Consider the following 19,229-nt stretch of genomic DNA (forward strand, 5'->3'; position numbering starts at 1 on the left):
TTCTGCAATGATGGTTTTCACAAAAAGGACAGAATTAAGCAGGTGCATTTTTCTTTGAATATGCACATTTTCTGATACAATTTTTGTCAAAAAATCTTTTTAAAAATATTTGTTATCAAGCGATACTTTCTATCAATTAATCAATGATATATTTATAAACTCTAAACGTTTTGACTTTATACCACTCATAGTTGTGGAGCCATTCACGTCCAACTTGACCTTCAATGATAAACATATATTATTTCTGCAATGATGGTTTTCACAAAAAGGACAGAATTAAGCAGGTGCATTTTTCTTTGAATATGCACATTTTCTGATACAATTTTTGTCAAAAAATCTTTTTAAAAATATTTTTTATCAAGCGATACTTTCTATCAATTAATCAATGATATATTTATAAACTCTAAACGTTTTGACTTTATACCACTCATAGTTGTGGAGCTATTGTAAAAATAATTTTTTAGTCATGTTGACCTTTGACGAAACCTTAAAACAATCTTTACTTTCATTAAATTCTGAGTCTTTCACGATGTCAATGTTCCTTACATATTTAAAATAAAACTTTTCAACAAATACTGAATATTCTGTAATATACTTCTCTTGAAAAGCTTCCTTGACGTTTTTCTTCTAATTACGTAAAGGGATTTGAACGCTTTGTTTAAATCTTCCACGAGAAAATCCTCAAAATTCGTTGATAAAGCAGAACACTCCGCAAAATAATCACGAAAACATTTGACTGCATGCCTTTTATGTTGCTTTCTTCATGTTAGTGGCGACATTACCATTCAATAATAATACGAAATCCTCACTACCAGGCTGGTAAAACCTTGCCATGTTTGTTATCCCCTGTGTCATTCGGAAATTTACTGTTTGCTCATTTAACCGGAAAAGAAAGTCAAACAACAGATGTCCGAAGGGACGGAACAAGACGTGTTCTTGCAGGGAAAACATGACTTTCATGTATCCTCAGCCAATCAGATTCAGTTTTAGTAGTGATTATTTGTGTAAAGTTTAATAATATACATTTATTGAACGTTCGAAAGCATCATGCGTTTTGTCGGACACAAGAACCAAACTTACTAGTCTATAAATGTTTTGATTTAATTTTTTGGACATACTTGTATAGTGTACTTTCTTCCGTGATGTAACCTCAGGTCCGTCACTGTTTGGAACCAGCGGACACAAATGATATCAAGCTTCGCCAATTGTGTGAATTAGCGATAAAATATCTCATCCACAGGTCCAATATCTCACTCAGCGGTCAATCATCGATTTCTTTTTGCCCGCTCAGCAAAACTTTAGAAATGTTTAACTATGTGTCGTATAGATTTGTATAGAAACACATTTTTAAAGGTATAACAATAAAGAAATAGTTCCTAAATACGATAATAGACTGTTAGTAAAACATGTGAAATCGTAGCAAAGTATGGTATTTCAAAGTTGATTTACAAAATGCAGATATTTTACAAGCTCAATATTTTAATACATATATGTAGTAGACCTTAGATGACACTTCAGAAAACACTGAATTGACTTATGATCTATAAAACACCTACAAAAATTCAGATATTCATTTTAATTCCATTTTTGCTTATTTGTGTGATTTTCGACAGATATGCAAATGAGCTGTTACTAAAAAAGGTGCAGGGTTCGACAATTTTAGCTCACCTGAGCCGAAGGCTCAAGTGAGCTTTTCTGATCACATTTTGTCCGTCGTCCGTCCGTCCGTCTGTCCGTCTGTAAACTTTTCACATTTTCGACTTCTTCTCAAGAACCACTGGGCCAATTTTGACCAAACTTGGTACAAAGCATCCTTTTGTGTAGGGAAATTTAGATTGTTAAAATGAAGGGACATATCCCCTCGCAAGGGGAGATAATCAAGAAAAGACAAAAATAGGGTGGGGTCATTAAAAAATCTTCTCAAGAACCACCGGGCCAGAAAAGCTGAAACTTATGTGAAAGCATCCTAGGGTAGTGTAGATATTAAATTGTTCAAATCATGATCCCCAGGGCAAGGGCGGGGCCACAATGGGGAATCAAAGTTTTACGTAGAAATATATAGGAAAAATCTTTGAAAATCTTCTTCTCAAGAACTACTGGGCCAGGAAAGCTGAAACTTTTATGAAAGCATTATTGGGTAGTGTAGGTATTAAATTGTTAATATCATGACCCCTGGGGCAAGGGCGGGGCCACAATGGGGAATCAAATTTTTACATAGAAATATATAGGAAAAATCTTTGAAAATCTTCTTCTCAAGAACTACAGGGCCAGAAAAGCTGAAACTTATGTGAAAGCATCCTAGGGTAGTGTAGATATTAAATTGTTCAAATCATGACCCCCGGGGCAAGGGCGGGACCACAATGGGGAATCAAAGTTGTACATAGAAATATATAGGAAAAATCTTGGAAAATCTTCTTCTCAAGAATACTGGGCCAGAAAAGCTGAAACTTATGTGGAATCATCCTGGGATAGTGTAGATTCTAAATTGTAGAAATCATGACCCCCGGGGGAAGGGTGGGGCCACAATGGGGAATCAAATTTTTACATAGAAATATATTGGAAAAATCTTGGAAAATCTTCTCAAGAACCACTGGGCCAGAAAAGCTGAAACTTATGTGGAAGCATCCTGGTATAGTGTAGATTCTAAATTAAATCATGACCCCCGGGGGAAGGGTGGGGCCACAATTGGTAATCAAAGTTTTACATAAAAATGTATAGGATAAATCTTTGAAAATCTTCTTCTCAAGAACCACTGGGCCAGAAAAGCTGAAACTTATTTGCACATGGAAGGATCATGGGGTAGTTGATTTCAAAATGTCTTAATTATGATCAGTGGGGTAGGGTGGGGATACATAATGTATTACAAGGGGGAAATCTGGAAAAGAACAGAATGGTCAAAGCTTCTCAGGTGAGCGATGTGGCCCATGGGCCTCTTGTTTGTAGATATCCTGACTTCTACTTTTATATAGAAAGCCACTAAAAACTCCCAAGTTGCAAACTTCCATTAAGACGATTTTTAAATTTTGCATAGTTTTTTCGCGGACTGACTCCTAAGAATAATATATATTACGAAAACGAAATAGGATTAATCAATGATGAACTAAATAGTGAGTAATTAGTAAAGATCATCAAGTAGACCTATCAGCTACAAAGATTTATGTTGAATGGATATCGTTAATCAGTTTATTTTATTATCTTAAAGGTTAGAATTCATCATCTTTTGGTTGGTTGTGTTATTTTACAAGATATTGCAAATGACTGGCAAACCAGCCAAATTGAGAAGGACAAGTTGTTACAAATGAAAATGTAAGTTTTCAAAAAAAAAGTTAATGCAAAAGCTCTAATGATACCAATTGACAAAATTGAAATTTAAAAGCCTCGAATGTATTGAGTATGAAAGAATGGAAATTATCACTGTATGCTTCAGTTGTAGGAAACTGTTTATTTCTTGATTGTATTTGATCTAGGAACAGTTCTCCTTGCTTGCATTACACTAGAAACAGTTCTCCTTACTTGCATTACACTTAAAGTAGAAAATTATGGGATATGTTATTGAGCTACACTTGTACTTCTCAGATGCACGAAAGAATTTCTTTATTGAGACAGCGCCAACCTATCGTTTTGTGTTTTTTTTCTTTCATGTATCTAAATATAGGCTGTGTACACAAAAAGCCTTGCGAATTACAAGTTGTATTCATGAAAATGATACCAAAGTCTACAAGAAAAGGTATAAAGAGGGAAATGATACAGATTCAAATGCAAAAGAATTGGGAAAACGAATTGACCACGCAGGACGGCTCTTACTGAATCACGGATACCTAGCAGATGCCATCAAAACAGAGAACAGTGTCTATTTGAACGACGACATAGTCAAGAAAGTAATAAATCAAATGTGGTACAAACGGGAAAGCCTTTCCTTAAGGAGGGTGAGTGTTTGAAGCACTTTGTTTTGTTTTTTTATTTTCGTCTCCGGAATAATTTCGGTTGACAGGATGTTTTTTGTTTGCATAATTTTTTTTAATTGAATTTTAAACAATTTTATCTATATCTAACTTGACATATTTTGTCTGTTCCATGTGCGGAAAGTTTGGGAGAATTAAAAAAATAAACTTTTTTTATCTTTTGCCACTCTCAGAAAACAAAATACAACATTTGAACACCAAAAAATATTTTTTAAAATCGAGGAAGTTTTTTTCTCTTGTTTTCTTTAACCTAAGTAATGCACTGGTTTTATTTCCTTAGGGCTTGCTTTTTGCAATTTTGACGCTACTTCACTTTATATTATTACCGTCCTTGATGATCACAATGGAAAACAAACCATTGCAGAGGTAATATCAATTATTTTAAACTTATTTTTATTAGGTTTTTGTTTGTTTATTTGCTTGTTGGTTTGTACGGAGACGTCACCATTTACCGATGGAGGACAACATATATATATATATATATATATATATATATATATATATAAAATAATAATAATGATATATAGAGCCGAGCTCGTTGCGAAGTAGATCTTCCGTCTGATTTCGGATGAGATATGATTATGACTGTGATATGTTGAAGAACAAATATAGATAAAATAAAATTGATGTAGAAATGCATAGAAAAGTGATATTTTTATGTTTCAACCAATTTCCGGTTCATTTAATTCATTTCCGGTATGACTGTCTTGGAGTACATGTACATACCTCTATAAATTCGACAGCCAAAGTTGATCATAAAAAGGTGTCATATCATATTTTATTTAATTATGCACCAGATCAAATCAAATTTATATTAAGACCTATGAAAATTATTATTAGGAAACATTCACAAATTGATATTTTATCCGTCCACGTCTCTCTCAAAAAAATCTCAAAATATCTTTATTTGTAATAATTCTCAACATCTTAAAATCTCAAAATCTTAACTGTTCATATGCCAGTATTTATTTAAAACTATTAAGAATTATAACTAAGGAAAAAAACCTGCATAATTTATAAGGGTTAACCAGATAAATTTATCAACACAGCCCTGAACGCGTATACACCCATTTGTTTTAAAAAATATCATTCTTTTTTCAATCATTCTTTGCAAATATTTTAAGAAGTAAAATTAAAAAGATTTATGCTTAAAATCTATTAAAATAGATCTGAAGTTAGTTTGTATAAAAAAGCTTTAACCCCATAAAGGCAATTAATAATTTTGTGTCTGTGTATGTACAAAATAGCATTTAGATCTTAGGAACGGAATGCAAAGTGTTAATTTCCACAAATAATATATATTAATTGCTTTGTACGAACAACGGCACTGTAGTTAACAAATATATACGTGCTATATTATCATCAATTATTCAAAAATATTTAATTTCAATGAATGATTAAAGTGATTATCAGCATTTTATATTTGTGTGTAAAATTAAAATTGGATCCGTAAAAGTATAGAAGTTAAAACTCCATGATAAGTGTGTACATGTCTTTCCAGAAAGTTTTGATAAAAAATACGCTTTTAAACAACTTCCAGTATAAGAAAAACAACTTCCGGTGGACATGAAATGATTTAAAACACTGTACATTGTATATTACTATGAAAAAACATTTCAGAATGAAAAAAAAATGAAAATTTAACTACATCCGGTGGACAACCGAAGTAATGACGAAAAAAAAACGTAACATTGGAGACATAACAACAGGTCATGTTTTATGGTTCCATCTCCATCCACTTTAAAGGAAACCGGATAAATTTTTCAATTTGAATAAAGAAAATCGGAGACATCTCGCGACTGGAAGTGACGTCATCAAAATTAAAAAAAAAAACTTTTATAGGATCCCCCATGTTTGTAGTTGGATATGAGATGTATCAAACGCATTGTATGTGTGTGTGTTTTACGGAGCTTTGTCGATTGGGGGAAAAAAGTCATATCTAACGATAGCAAGATTATTTTCTTTTATTTCATTGGTAAACTTCAAAAAGATCAAATTAAGTAACAAGTAATTGATGCTTACATCAACAATCACAGAAAGCGTTCCCTTATCTGTTGTCTGACCAGTTGAGCTTATGCGATATCAATTTGTCCGTCGTCCGTCCGTATGTCTGTGAACAATCTTTCAAAACACTTTTTGTCTGGTTTCCGTATAACTTGGCACAAAAGTAGACTATACTAAAATGCATAAATAATGAACGAAGTTGCCATGGTTACGAAAAATAGAAATATCTGTGAAATTCTATTTCAAATGCGACTCTCCCTATGCAATATTCTCTTTTAACAGGCTATATAGACTGTACAAGGTTCCTGTCATGAAAGTTCTTCTAAACATGGTATGTAATAATGATCCACAACAAGCACTAAAATGACTAAAGAATCACAACGAAATTTATTATTTAATAAAAAAAAAATATGTATAAGATATTTCTATAGAGAGAGAATGTGAGAGAAGAAGGGTAGGAAAGAGATCAAGTGGGGTGTCTAATACTTATTTTTCAATCCAGTTCTTGTTCCTTTTTTTATTTCCTGATCACGTCTTTTTAGGTTGGTTGGCTTGCCATTTTAGTAGCGTATTCTTATATGCTGCTTTTTGATTTCACTGGAGGAGTTTCGAGAACACATTGGTTTATAATAGCATGGATGTCAAGTTTGTTTATTGATGAAGTTAAACAGGTAAGTTATATGAATGAATAAAAGTAAGAATTTCTTTATAAATTTTTTAATTGCATTTAATCTCATTATAGGTTACCTTAAAATTTAATGAAATATAACAATAAGATATATTTTATATGATTTAATAACCCCAAAAGATTTGGAATTTTATCTTGCATTAAACATGTAAAAATGTATTGTTTTGTACATGTATATGACTGCCGTCACGAGAAAAGGGCCCTTAAGGTCAAAATTTCACAAATTGACTTTTTCGTAAATTTTAATAGTCTGACATTTTCTGAGTCCAAATATATAAAAGTTTTAAAGATGTCACGTTTTTTACGGATTTTACAAGCATTTTAATAAGGCGCCTCTAAACGGTCGTTAAGTAACGTTACACACTGAAGAATTAAAATAACGTTGCGTAGCATCAAATTTCCTTTCTAGCATTCACTTTAATGACATTTGTTTTCATCAGCAAAAATCAGCAACAAGACTTCATTACTATTTTCAAGTGATATCTATACACTGCATGTGGATCTATAGAGTGTGAGTCGATTGTAAAAAAAAAAAAAAAAAAAAAAAAAGGGGGGGTGTTCACCCCCAACCCTGAACACACATGAAAAAGTTTTTCTCGGGTATTAGTTAGTTTTTTTGTTGTTGTTGTAGAAACATATCCTATTCAATTTTTTTTAGAAATCGAGTGGACCCTCCCACACACACAACTTTGGAAATATTCCTGGAATCGTGCATGGACTAAAGCAAATATTATATTTCTTTCGTGTAAAAAAAAATCCCTTTATTAATTCAGTTTTAATTGTTCTGCCTTTATGATCATAGTACAGAAAACAAAATAGAATTAAATAATAACGATCAGAACCTTTCACGAACGTTTTATTCCGTAAATGAAATTGATACTTTTTGAAACTTCTTATTTTAAGCATTTTAATCTACATGCTTCTGTAACAAGAGCAATTATAATCAGTTTTGCCCATACAATAATTTCTTCATCGTTATTCCTCATCAGGAGCCGGACAGGTCAGATCCTTTGCGTGGTCTTTTACGAAAGGTCTGATGTGCTTAAATAGATACAATTTTCTCTCAGCAGAAAGCCCACCTGCAAGAGAAAAAGAAATGCGCTGATCAATACTCTTTTTGTGAATTACAAGTGTAAGGATCTAAAGAAAGTTCTAATTTTAATACCTTTTACCAAAGTCGTTGGAAGATTCGTGGCAGAAAAACTAGCATCCTGGTCCTGAAGAAGCTTGATTGGTTTCTCAACATCTGTTGACTTTTCCTTCACGAAAACAATTCCTGGTTGCATTGCACTCAATCTAAAATGATGGAATCGTCGGATCCCTGGAATTGCTGAAAAATTCGCAGATAAAAATGACTTCCGGTCATACCATTGGAAGTCACTGTCTACCACTATGGCCTGGTTTCCCACGGCAGATTTAGTAACAGTTCTGTTTAAATCTTCGAGCGAGTCATTGTCAGTCCTATAATAAAACCTGTATCTATTAGTAGATTTCATCCAAATAAACATTTCTTTTTCTGTGTCTGTGTAAGAAATCGTGTCTGTGTAAGAATTCATATTAAAAGAAAAAAAAACACTGATAATTAATACTGTATGAATAAATCTTACTGACCTACGATACAATTTCTTAATGTAAGCAAATCCCGCGTCTACTAGGCACTTTGTATGCCCAGGTATTTGCATTGAAAGGGTTATTTCTCTATGAAGCCCAGTGAGAATTCTCCATGCAAGATAGCCCAACATGTAACGATTCTTGTTCTGTCCTACAATGTTAAGATCATTGTTAAACGTAAATAACACTTTATAAAATGGCCGTTATCGAAATTGATGTTCCAGACGTAAAAATAAGTGAAAGTGAAAAGCGCTTTAAACTTAAAAAGAATTGATCACCTGCACAGTTATCACTGACAGTGGATTTTGCAGGACATCTCTCCACAGCCGTAATTTTGTAATGCATGGTGCAAGAGAGTAATAACTGTGCCATGACCATGTGCCTTTGTACCATCCACTCCAATAGTGTGGTCCTCGTCAAAGAGATAGTTATACTGCTCTCTGCTCCCTTCCATACACACCCCAAAGAGCTGGACCTTTCTAGGGGAGGTAAAATAAAGCGGACCCTTTTTTCTGGCATGGTGTGGAATCGTGAGCTGCTGGGCAAAGTCGAAGGTATAGTGCACGTTGTACAAATGAGTTGACGATGACTGACAACCTACTGGGCGATGTCCATATTCTTCCAATTCACTCCGTGCAGCCTGAACGCTTTCTCTGTATATAACGTGTTCACCTGCTCGTCATGTGGAAAATACTTTTAATTTGATTATTGTTAAATCCTTGTTTCATTTGAAAAAAAAATTACTGATTTAAAACATCATTTTCAAAAATATAAACAAGATTATGAAATAGAATAAAGAAATATATATGAATTCTACCTTGCGAAACTTCAATATGGTATTTAAATGCTTCTAAGGCCATCAGTTTATCTTCTTCTGTGACAGCAGCTGTCACCTGACACCTTAGCTTCTCACATTTGGAACATACGTCTGATCTTGGTGAAGCTATTTTTATATGTGACATGCAGGTAAGCCAGATCCCCTTGAAGGTAGACAGTTCTACTGCTCTTACCTGACTTTTTTCACAAGCTGCTTTGTAATTTAGATGGATGTCTGCTTTCGTTGCAGAAGCTGGAAGTAAAATAGGTGTCTCCGAAGCATCATTAGCATGCGGTATAGCAGGCAATGGTATGCCGTTTTCCTCGCCAAATCTCAAAATAAAATTAACTACCCTCTTAATATCTTCGAATTTCAAAGCATGCTTAGGTTTTTTGCCTTTGTTGCCATGTAGCCTTGGAACAGGACCATTTTTCTTTAAATGCTGAACAATGTTTTTCAATCGCTTTTCCCCAATGCCGTGTATAAACAAAAATGCTTCCTTGCATATTTCACGATCGTCATAATTGTATACGAATCTTTGCCTCTTTTTTTCCCTCAAGTCATCGCCGATACTTTTACTTTTTAGCTTCCCCATTATATACATTTCTTGTTCATCTTTGGTAAGTTCTCTCATTGTATAAATGTGGTTGATGATCTCCTCAAATTGAACCTTTTCATAACACCTTGATTGGCAGCCGCAACCAATTCTAATCTTTTCTTTTATCAAGAAATCTTCCTCAAAAACTGTGTCTGTATCATTGTCTTCAGAGAGATCGTAATTTCTTGAAAGTCTATTAATTGTTTCTTCTTCTGTTTCATTTATATTTTCAAGTACCACATCGTTTTCGGTGTCATTGTCTTCTAAATTTTGTAAAACTCTTGGAAAATATTCTGCATTAACTTGATCTAATTCCTAAACAAAAACACAAACACAGTTAAAGTTTGAAAATATTTCTCTGAACTAAGTAAAATTAAGACGAAATAAATTTTTATCAGAAAAAATAATTCTTATGTATCAATTTCTTTTATTTTATAAATTAATTTACTTATAGGCTTTGAACGCATATACAGTCCGCGATCATTAAAGCCGCTTGGTCCGATTCTAATCGCTAAAAATATATATTCGTTTTTCTTCTTGAAAAATAATTGTCCATAAATTGCTTCAACTTTTGTCAAATTATATCCCCAAAGTCTTTTTCCTTTAAAAGATATCAAAATTCAAAAGTTAAAAAAATAATTTTTGTTAGGCCACACAAAAAATAATCCTATGTTGATCATTGTTGATATCGCATGAAATCATCCTCGAAAAATTAAATTTATCGCTTACATGTTTATCTCATGAAGAACAAACCCGAGCATTTTTTTTTCACAACAAAGTACATATATTACCTGTACACAATCATGGTACACGGACAATATTTAGCTCCTTTAAAAAAATCATTTAAAATATCTGATTTTCCATTATTCTTTAAATATGCATATTAATATAAAGATTACTATGGATTATATTCAATTAATTTATTAATTTTGAAAAGATGTATTATGACTAAGGCTTCTACAAATAGAGAAAAAAAAAATACTCGGGTTTGAATTATCTTCATTATTAGATATATCCGATAAACTTATTTTTTCAAAATTGACTTCACAACAGATCTTAACTTCCGTCAGGAACTACTGTTTGTTAATAAGGTTTTTGATCTGCGTTTTCCATGTAAGGATTGTTGTAATAAACTATTAAATCAATCTTATAATTTCTTTTTATACATTATCTATGTTATGACGTACTTTTATTGTGTAAAATAATATGTGCCTGTTCGGGTTAAGCGGCTTTAAATCACACCGTTCAATAGTTTTTTATTAGAGCGTTCGCAACACTATAGCTACGATAAACAATCTAAAAATAAATTACATAAACTTTCTGGATTCGAAGCGAATCACTATATGTAATAGTTATTGTATATTTATTATGGTGTATCCTGATTTATTTGGACGAGGGGCGGTGACGAGTGCGAAGCACGAGTCTCCGCTCTTCATCCAAATAAATCAGGATACACCATAATAAATATTCAATAACTTTCTTGTATCATGGCCAGGCAAACGTCATGTAACAAATTTCTATGCATAATTTTTAAGTACACCAATAGAATATGTAGTTTTTGTCAGGTGACTGCATGGATAATCTCTCCTTCCTGACATTTTTTTAATTTACACATTTTACGTTTGTGTGTTCATGAGAAATGACGTGCGATTGCAGCATCCCAGCTAAATATACCAACACGGATTGTTAATGAAATTCACAAAAAAACCTTCTGATATCAAAGAAGAAAAATTCGAAGTTGAAGAAGGAAAATGCTGGTGTATTCGATAAAAAAAAGATACCCGTTGATCATTTGACATATTCGAGAGCTGTCGCATCACCTTGTCAGGCCCGTAACTCTTCGTCTGTGGATGCAGTACAGCTGCACTTTATTCTTGTTGAGCACTTTATTCTTGTTGAGCAAAGAACACAGCAAAGATGGTAAATTTTCTACTAAAGCGCTATATTACAATGGATGTGATATTTTAATATATTTCTGTGTAGAATTAATGTCGAGAACTTGATTTTCGTAGCGATGGATGGAATAATTGCACTGCAGCAGAGTTCTGTAAAAGCATTTCGTAGTTTAGGATACGCACTGTTATTTATGTGAAAGACTTTTATTTCACTTGCAGAAATTTTGTCTTTGTGCATGTAACAAAGCCCATTTCATTGTGTAATTCAGATTAAATATACATGTAATTTAAAATGATGAAATCGCTTTGGTGTTCAATAATTTATTTACACGGCACAGTTTTAGCTGGCTCCGCCCATCGGTGTATCTCTAGTTATTGTACGCTTGACTTCAAAGGAAAAAACACCGCAGCCATGATACAAATATTAATTTCTTAAATAGTTTCCAGAGTTATAAAAAATTTGAATTCATATCAAGTTTCTGTTTACGTACTAAATACTTATGCAAAATATTAATGATACAATTCCATAATCTTCACTGTAATCTCACACATTTTCACAGCGCACACCATGCCATGTACGCGTACATGCTGTGGTGTACTTAAAAAAATTCCTTGTAACATAAGTTTTTTACATTTAAATGTAAAGCCAGTGTTTGTTTAAGAGGAAATAAAAGGGAAATGATTTAGGCAATATTTACATTTTCTTTTTTAGATAAGAATGTAGTGCTGAAAAAAGATATATGCAGTCATCTCTCTCTCTCTCTCTCTCTCTCTCTCTCTCTCAGACATCAAATACAAAGTAGCACTCTGTCATAGTTAAAACGTAAAAAATAGCATGTATATTTCTCTATATAAACATGTTATCTTTATGCATCAACGTATTACATGCATATCTTAGAGTTGACATCGCGACTCGTGTGTACTGAAGAATGTCGCGATAAGTTATAGGCCCAAATGTCTATATGATATAAATAATTCCAATAAAGAAAATACATACTCTACATAATTATATTGTTATCAATAATATATTCTAAATCAATTTATACATATACTAGAAATTCGGAAAAATCTTTCTATTACCTGGAAATCCATATCTATTTCATTCTCATTGATCATCAACACATCAAACGCAGCCGACAAAAATCACTTCCGTGTTTACAATACCGCGACTTTGACGTCGTTTTCTGAGCATTGTGACGTCATACGATAAGGGCCCTTTTCTCGTGACGGCAGTCATATAATATTGTAAAATTCTTGACTTTGTTGTTATATGTCATTGGTATTTCACCTAAAATAACATTCTCAGCATTATAACCAACTCTTTTATTCATTGTTTTGTAAATATGTAAACTGAGGCTGGCCCATAGAGATAAAACTTTTTCACAACCAGTGAAAACATGTTGAATAGTTTACAACAGATTTAACAGATTTATTAACAAGGGGACAGGCTCCGCCATATAGCGGACGAGAACGCTGTCCGGAGTGGCTGTCTTGGCGAAAGCCAGCCGATAACTGCATAAAATGTACAGAACAGTAAATTACATACAATTACATAATATTTACAATAGAGTTATTTATCAATGAATTAATTAATTATTTGTATTGTCCAGAGATAAATGTTTACTCAAGTCTTTGACTCTGAAGTCCTTGACACCTGTTAAATTTGATCTGCCCGAAGGCGCTTTGATAATTGTCCCGGATTAACACATGCATTTTTTACACTTATTTCCTTGGTCACATATTTATGAATTTAATAACGTTCGATCTGTTGGAATAAATTCAATAGTTAATCCCAAGGGTGGGGCATGTAAGAAATATTTTGCTCAGATATCTTTACAGAATTTTTACCTCACCGAAGCAAACTATGGTGAGCTTAAAAGACCACTCAACGTTCTTCTGTCTGTCTGTAAAATTTTTAGCATTTTCATATCAACTGAATCGATTTTATATTACTAGAAAAATCTTCTCAGGGAGTTGCTATATAGTACAAGTAACAACTTGATTTCTCATAAATACTAGGCAAGGAAATTGAAGCATATATATAAAAAAAAAAATCTAAAATGTTGAATTTGATACGCGGTTGGGCCACAACTTGATTTAAAGAACTACTAGTATTCATTTACTTTAAAATGTTGAGGATTTTTTCACAGTTATAGGTTAGACATTAGGTTTGAGTCTTGAATATTGAACAAATGTTATATGAACTCTAATATCTTAAAATATTGATCTACACAAATCAACACTGTGGCCTTTAAGCCTCTTGTTTTTTTTTATATATCTTAAAAAGAATGCTCTATATTGTTCTATATATTAACATATTCAGATGGGGAATGCGACTTCTAATAAGGTTTACAATGCAACTCCTTTTATACATCTATTAATATCTCCCTCTTGTTGACTAATAAATATGTAATTAAAATGTTTCACATTATTTTTAGATTGTCATCGCAGTAATAAGAAAAAAATTCAATGCATACATTACTGACTGGACTAATTACCTGGAATGGGGCTTAATGATTGTTTACGTATGCGGCATGCTGTTTAAACTTGGAGATGGAAAGCCATATCGACAAGCCGAAAAAGTCCTTTTGGTTCTTTCCTTTATTCTTATATGCGTTAGATTTCTTAATCTACTGATTATATCAGAGATCATAGGAGCAAAGCTAGTGATCATTAGAAAAATGGTAGAGTATACAAAATACGAATGAAAGTGGAATAATGCATTTCACATTAACAGCATCGATTTAAAAAACTTTGGCAATTTTTTTTATATTTGTTATTACAGTTTATGGACACATTTGCATTCCTTATGATAATCACCGTAATCACTTATTGCTACAGCGTGTCATACTTCGCCATTTTGTATACTGACGACTCAGATTTAAGTTTTACTCAGATTGAAAAGATAGCTCGAAATGGTTTTTGGATTTTATTTGGCGAACTATCCCTTGAAAGTGATAGATGTAAGTAATTATCACTACTTCGCTTGGTTATTAAGGGTATACTGTGGAATGTTCTTGTCAACATGTCTGTCTGTTAAAATTTTCTCACATTCTTTTTCTCCAATTATCAATTAGGTGTATGCATTTTCAACTTATGCGTTTCTGATATTCTAACTTTGATTAATGAAGCTTCATTCTTTAAAATTTTATCTTATTTGACAAAAAAAATTTCTGGTCTTCAATAACCGTGAAACTAGATAAATATTTGAATTATTTCTTCCAAAGTTGCGGAGTAGTAATTGTCCTCTGAGAATAGTGTCTAGATATTTATATTTACATGGATACTGTTTGTCGGAAATATGCAAAACATCTTATAAAACATATTTTATTTTAATCAATTCAATTTTTAATTTTGTAATAAAAATGAACAATATAAGAAGTGAAATTATCTCAGTGGGGAAAAATGGAGGCTTGATATTTTAGTGAAGGAACCTGATTGTACGTTCAACAAAGAAATGTACGACAGTGGTGAGATGGAACGCTGTCCGTCTGAGCTGGGCTTGTTTCTGGCACCCTATCTGAAAGCAGTGTATGCATTGATCGCTATCATTCTGCTACTGAATCTACTGATTGCGATGTACAGGTACATGTAAAACCTCTTGAATGTATTATATATAATAACTACACTAAATTTGTAGCTATTGAACCACCTCATATATAAAAACTTTTTTATCTCCTTGAATATATGATGTTGTACACTGTAGCTTCATTATCCATATTAAAAGTTAATAGTATGTTCCATACTGGCTATTAGTAATGCTTTGATAAAACTGAAACTGTTGAGGATTTTTATTTAATATGAACACTCTCAAAATGAAGCTTTTAATTGACATCTTTTCATGCAACAAATTTAATGTATGCAATTTTTATAGTTATTTAGGTTTTTTGAAATCTTTAGATGTAACTTGTAAATATTGACATTCGCGTCCTGTAAAAGTTAAAAACAAATCATTAAAATCGAACTTTGTATTTATAAATATCTTACTGAGAGTATTTAATTTACATGAAAAATACATATCCTTCAAATTGCACAATAGAAACTCGACGGTCGCGCAACTGATGGTGGCTTCATGTAGCATTGTAGGAAAAGCTTATAGTAACGTACCTACTGTTTTCAATGATTTTTTTTCTTAATTTCAGTCATACGTTTGAAGAAGTCCACGAGAAAAGCAAGTTTTATTGGTCACAACTTCAGTTAGATTTTCTGGAAGAATACAGCGTGAAGACAATTTTCCCCATTCACTTCCAACTTTTAGTGCTACCAGTCTCTTTGGTTCATTTTATGATTTGGTTTCCTTTCTTCTTCGTACGCAAGAAAATACAAAAGTGTATTTGTGGAGACGACGGAGGTGATAGCGACAGTGAATTGGACGATGACTTTTATTTTGATGTTGATGACGATGAACTCAATAAAAGCCCAATGTTTGTTAGAGGTAGATAATCAGTTAAACAATTTGTTTGCAGACATTAAATGCTTTTTAAGTTTCAAAAAGTCTTTTATTTGATACGTATACAAATGCAAGTGTAAAAGGCAATTAATCGTTCTTAACATCTCTAGCTTTTCTATCTTATTCTACAATAACATAATTTATGCGAGCTTCATAGATTATTAGGTGCAACGTTTTTAGGAGTTTGGTTTACAGAGAAATAGAAATATACAGAAGAAATCATTCAAATTATCTTTCACTGTGACAGCAGAGATTGATAAATCAAAATACATGTATGCAAGAGTCCGAACTTGCTATTCCTCAATCCTTTAAAAAATTATATTTTCATTGACTGCGATGGACCACAATATTGAATTATAGTTTTCAATATTAATTTCAAAAAAATCGCTTTTCATTAAACATCTACACAGGTCACAATGAAACATCAAATTTTGCAACAGCTTGCTTTGGCGTTGAATAATAAATGCAATTCAAAGATAGATACCTAGTCAATCACTCCACTTCCCCACTTCCTAGAAATTATATAACTATTAAAACCACTTGTTTCTATTTCCAGTGTTCCTATACGACAAAAACTTCGACCTGAATTTAAAAGACACAAATGAAGCTGAGGGACAAGCTGCATTGAAAGCATCAGGGTATATTTATATGTTGTAATTTAAACGTGTAATTTAAATGTATTTTGAACTGAAGAAGATTCCTATATTTATTTCATTGATTATAAGAGGAGATTTTTTTTTAAAAAGTGTAATTGTTACATATCTGGAAACTATTTTCAGATTAACAGAGTTGCGATGATCAAAGCGATCGGTATGGCTACATGTAACTTGTTAATTTAGGCTATATTGGTTCAGTGTTTCTAATAAAGTATACCAAGATGGTCATAATTTGAGATACTTGCATACATAAAATCAATTTCTTCCTGTATGTACTGTATTGCAAAAAAAGGTGCTGAAATTAAAAAAAATCCAAAGGTACTTTTCTTCACGAGGTTATAATTCCGTGGAATCACATTCCTGTGTAATTCAAGAGCAGGAAATTATGCGATTTTTTAATTGCACGTTTATGTCTTAAGGGGACCGACTATAGTTTCCATTGCGCAATATTTCGCGCATCATAGTAAAATGAAGCACATTTACTGTTTTAATGCAACGTTTTTCGCTTAATTATTAAAATTAAACAAAATTAAGAAATTGTAGGTATTAAAATATAATTACAATCTGATATAACGAATTTTGTAACCAGTTTTGCAATTGATATGTAGGTTGACCTCGCTGCAATGTCTTTTTGACGTTAGGATAATCTTATCTCTTAAACAAATAAATAATAAAAATATTATTAAAGAAAAAGTAATAAACATACGCTCTTGAAATTTAAAACAAAGAAATTTGAGAAAATCTCCAATGTTTTTATAATGTTTTCATGTGAATCCATTGTGTACGTCATATTTTGTAGTACGCTATAAAAATAGTAAAATTTGCTAATTTTTGGCATTTTGAGATGCCCCTCTGGTAACAAGGCGGTAGAATTTTGTGTTTCTTACATATATTGTATAATATAGTATTACTCATCAAATATTATAGTTTGAACGGAATGTCTATTGTAGTATTTGTATAATTTGCTTTAAAGTGCTAAAAATTTGCATTTTCTTACATAATCCTATAGTAAATGTACCTATATTTTGAGACGGTCCCTCAAAAATACCTGGACGGTAGATTTTCCCCAAACTTTGCATGTACACTGAAGTTAATGTAAGTTATATATGGTATAAAAATGAATAGTTTCGCTATTGTATTTTTCACACAATAAAACTATAGTCGGCCCCCTTAAATAAACTTTTAAATAAGCAATAATTTTTTTCTTGTATAATGACAAATCAGAAAACAGCTGTTGCTTTCTTTTTGAATTATGTAGTTTGTATTGATACTTTGCAATGACTTTTTGTTTGTTTTTCATTCCAGAGATTTGGATACTAACGATGAAGACAAAATAACGGTAAATCTTTTGAGCAAAAATGTTAAATACCCACCCAAATCTCCCAAGAAAAATATCAGAAGCATTATTAAGGTGGCTCTTTACATCCACAGTTTATCTTAGATTTCATAGAAGCTTCACTTATAATGAAGATGTCAAATATCCAAAATAAGCTTTGATATCATAAATATATTTTACAAGATGCATAATTCTGTTTATCGGTTTTTGATTTCGATGAACGGTGTTGCCGTGGTTACTAAAAATAGAAATTTCTGTGAAATACTTTCAATATGCTACTCCTCCTACAGTTTTTGTCTGATTTCAATATAACTTGGCACACGAGTAGATTACACTAAGCTTCACAATTCTGTATATTGATTTTTGATTTCGAGGAATGATGTTGCCATGGTTACTAAAATTGAAAATACTCTAAAAGTTTGATTTATAGCTACTCCTACAGCTGTAGTCTTATTGCAGTATCTTGCCACAAAAAGAGCTCAATCAAGCATAATTATTCTTTTTATTGCTGTTGTAAAGTTTTAAGTCCCAACTGCTACTTTTGTCTTTATTTATTGGAAGTACAAACCAGTAGAGCTTCAGTCTCGACAGAAACTTATGGTTCCTCAAGTGATCTTGAAGTTCCCCAAATGACCTTGGGTCAACGTCAAGACACACCCTTATTTCATGGGCAATCTTTGTGTGAAATGAGAACCTACCAAGTTTATCCATAAGAAAGATATGGACCGGACACGAATTATGAAATTTTTCTTCTAGTGACCCTGAAGTTCCCCAAATGACCTTGGGTCAAATTCACGACACACTCTTAGGTCATGGGCAATCTCTCTGTGAAATGAGAACCTACCAAGTTTATCAATAAAAAAAGATATAGACCGGACACGAATTATGAAATTTTCTTCCAGTGACCTTGAACTTCCCCAAATGACCTTGGGTCAAGGTCATGACTTACCCTTTGGTCATGGGCAATCTTTGTGTGAAATGAGAACCTACCAAGATTATCCATAAGAAATACATGGACCGGACACGAATTATGAAATTTTTTCTTCCAGTGACCTTGAAGTTCCCCCAAACGACCTTGGGTTAAGGTCATGACACACCCTTAGGTCATGCGCAATCTTTGATTGAAATGAGAACATACCAAGTTTATCCATAAAAAAGATATGGACCGGGCAGGAATTATAAAATTTTTCTTTCAGTGACCTTGAAATTCCC

The 19,229-nt window shown here is 32.4% G+C and overlaps 1 protein-coding gene across 1 annotated transcript in view; it reads left to right on the top strand.

Moving 5' to 3' along the window:
• Positions 1-19,229, top strand: part of LOC134264659 (transient receptor potential cation channel subfamily M member 2-like) — a 48,513-nt gene that overhangs the window by 10,165 nt on the left and 19,119 nt on the right. The window contains exons 7-17 of the mRNA XM_062746922.1: positions 3,203-3,306; positions 3,656-3,926; positions 4,243-4,328; positions 6,249-6,297; positions 6,509-6,637; positions 14,014-14,259; positions 14,361-14,538; positions 15,001-15,160; positions 15,718-16,010; positions 16,582-16,663; positions 17,987-18,020. Coding sequence (XP_062602906.1) covers positions 3,203-3,306; positions 3,656-3,926; positions 4,243-4,328; positions 6,249-6,297; positions 6,509-6,637; positions 14,014-14,259; positions 14,361-14,538; positions 15,001-15,160; positions 15,718-16,010; positions 16,582-16,663; positions 17,987-18,020 — 1,632 coding nt within the window. The remainder of the gene's footprint in view (positions 1-3,202; positions 3,307-3,655; positions 3,927-4,242; positions 4,329-6,248; positions 6,298-6,508; positions 6,638-14,013; positions 14,260-14,360; positions 14,539-15,000; positions 15,161-15,717; positions 16,011-16,581; positions 16,664-17,986; positions 18,021-19,229) is intronic.

Source organism: Saccostrea cucullata, unplaced genomic scaffold (assembly GCF_032062105.1).
Source record: "Saccostrea cucullata isolate Sc308-1 unplaced genomic scaffold, CSIRO_AGI_Scuc_v1 ctg1162, whole genome shotgun sequence".
NCBI classification, from domain to species: domain Eukaryota; kingdom Metazoa; phylum Mollusca; class Bivalvia; order Ostreida; family Ostreidae; genus Saccostrea; species Saccostrea cuccullata.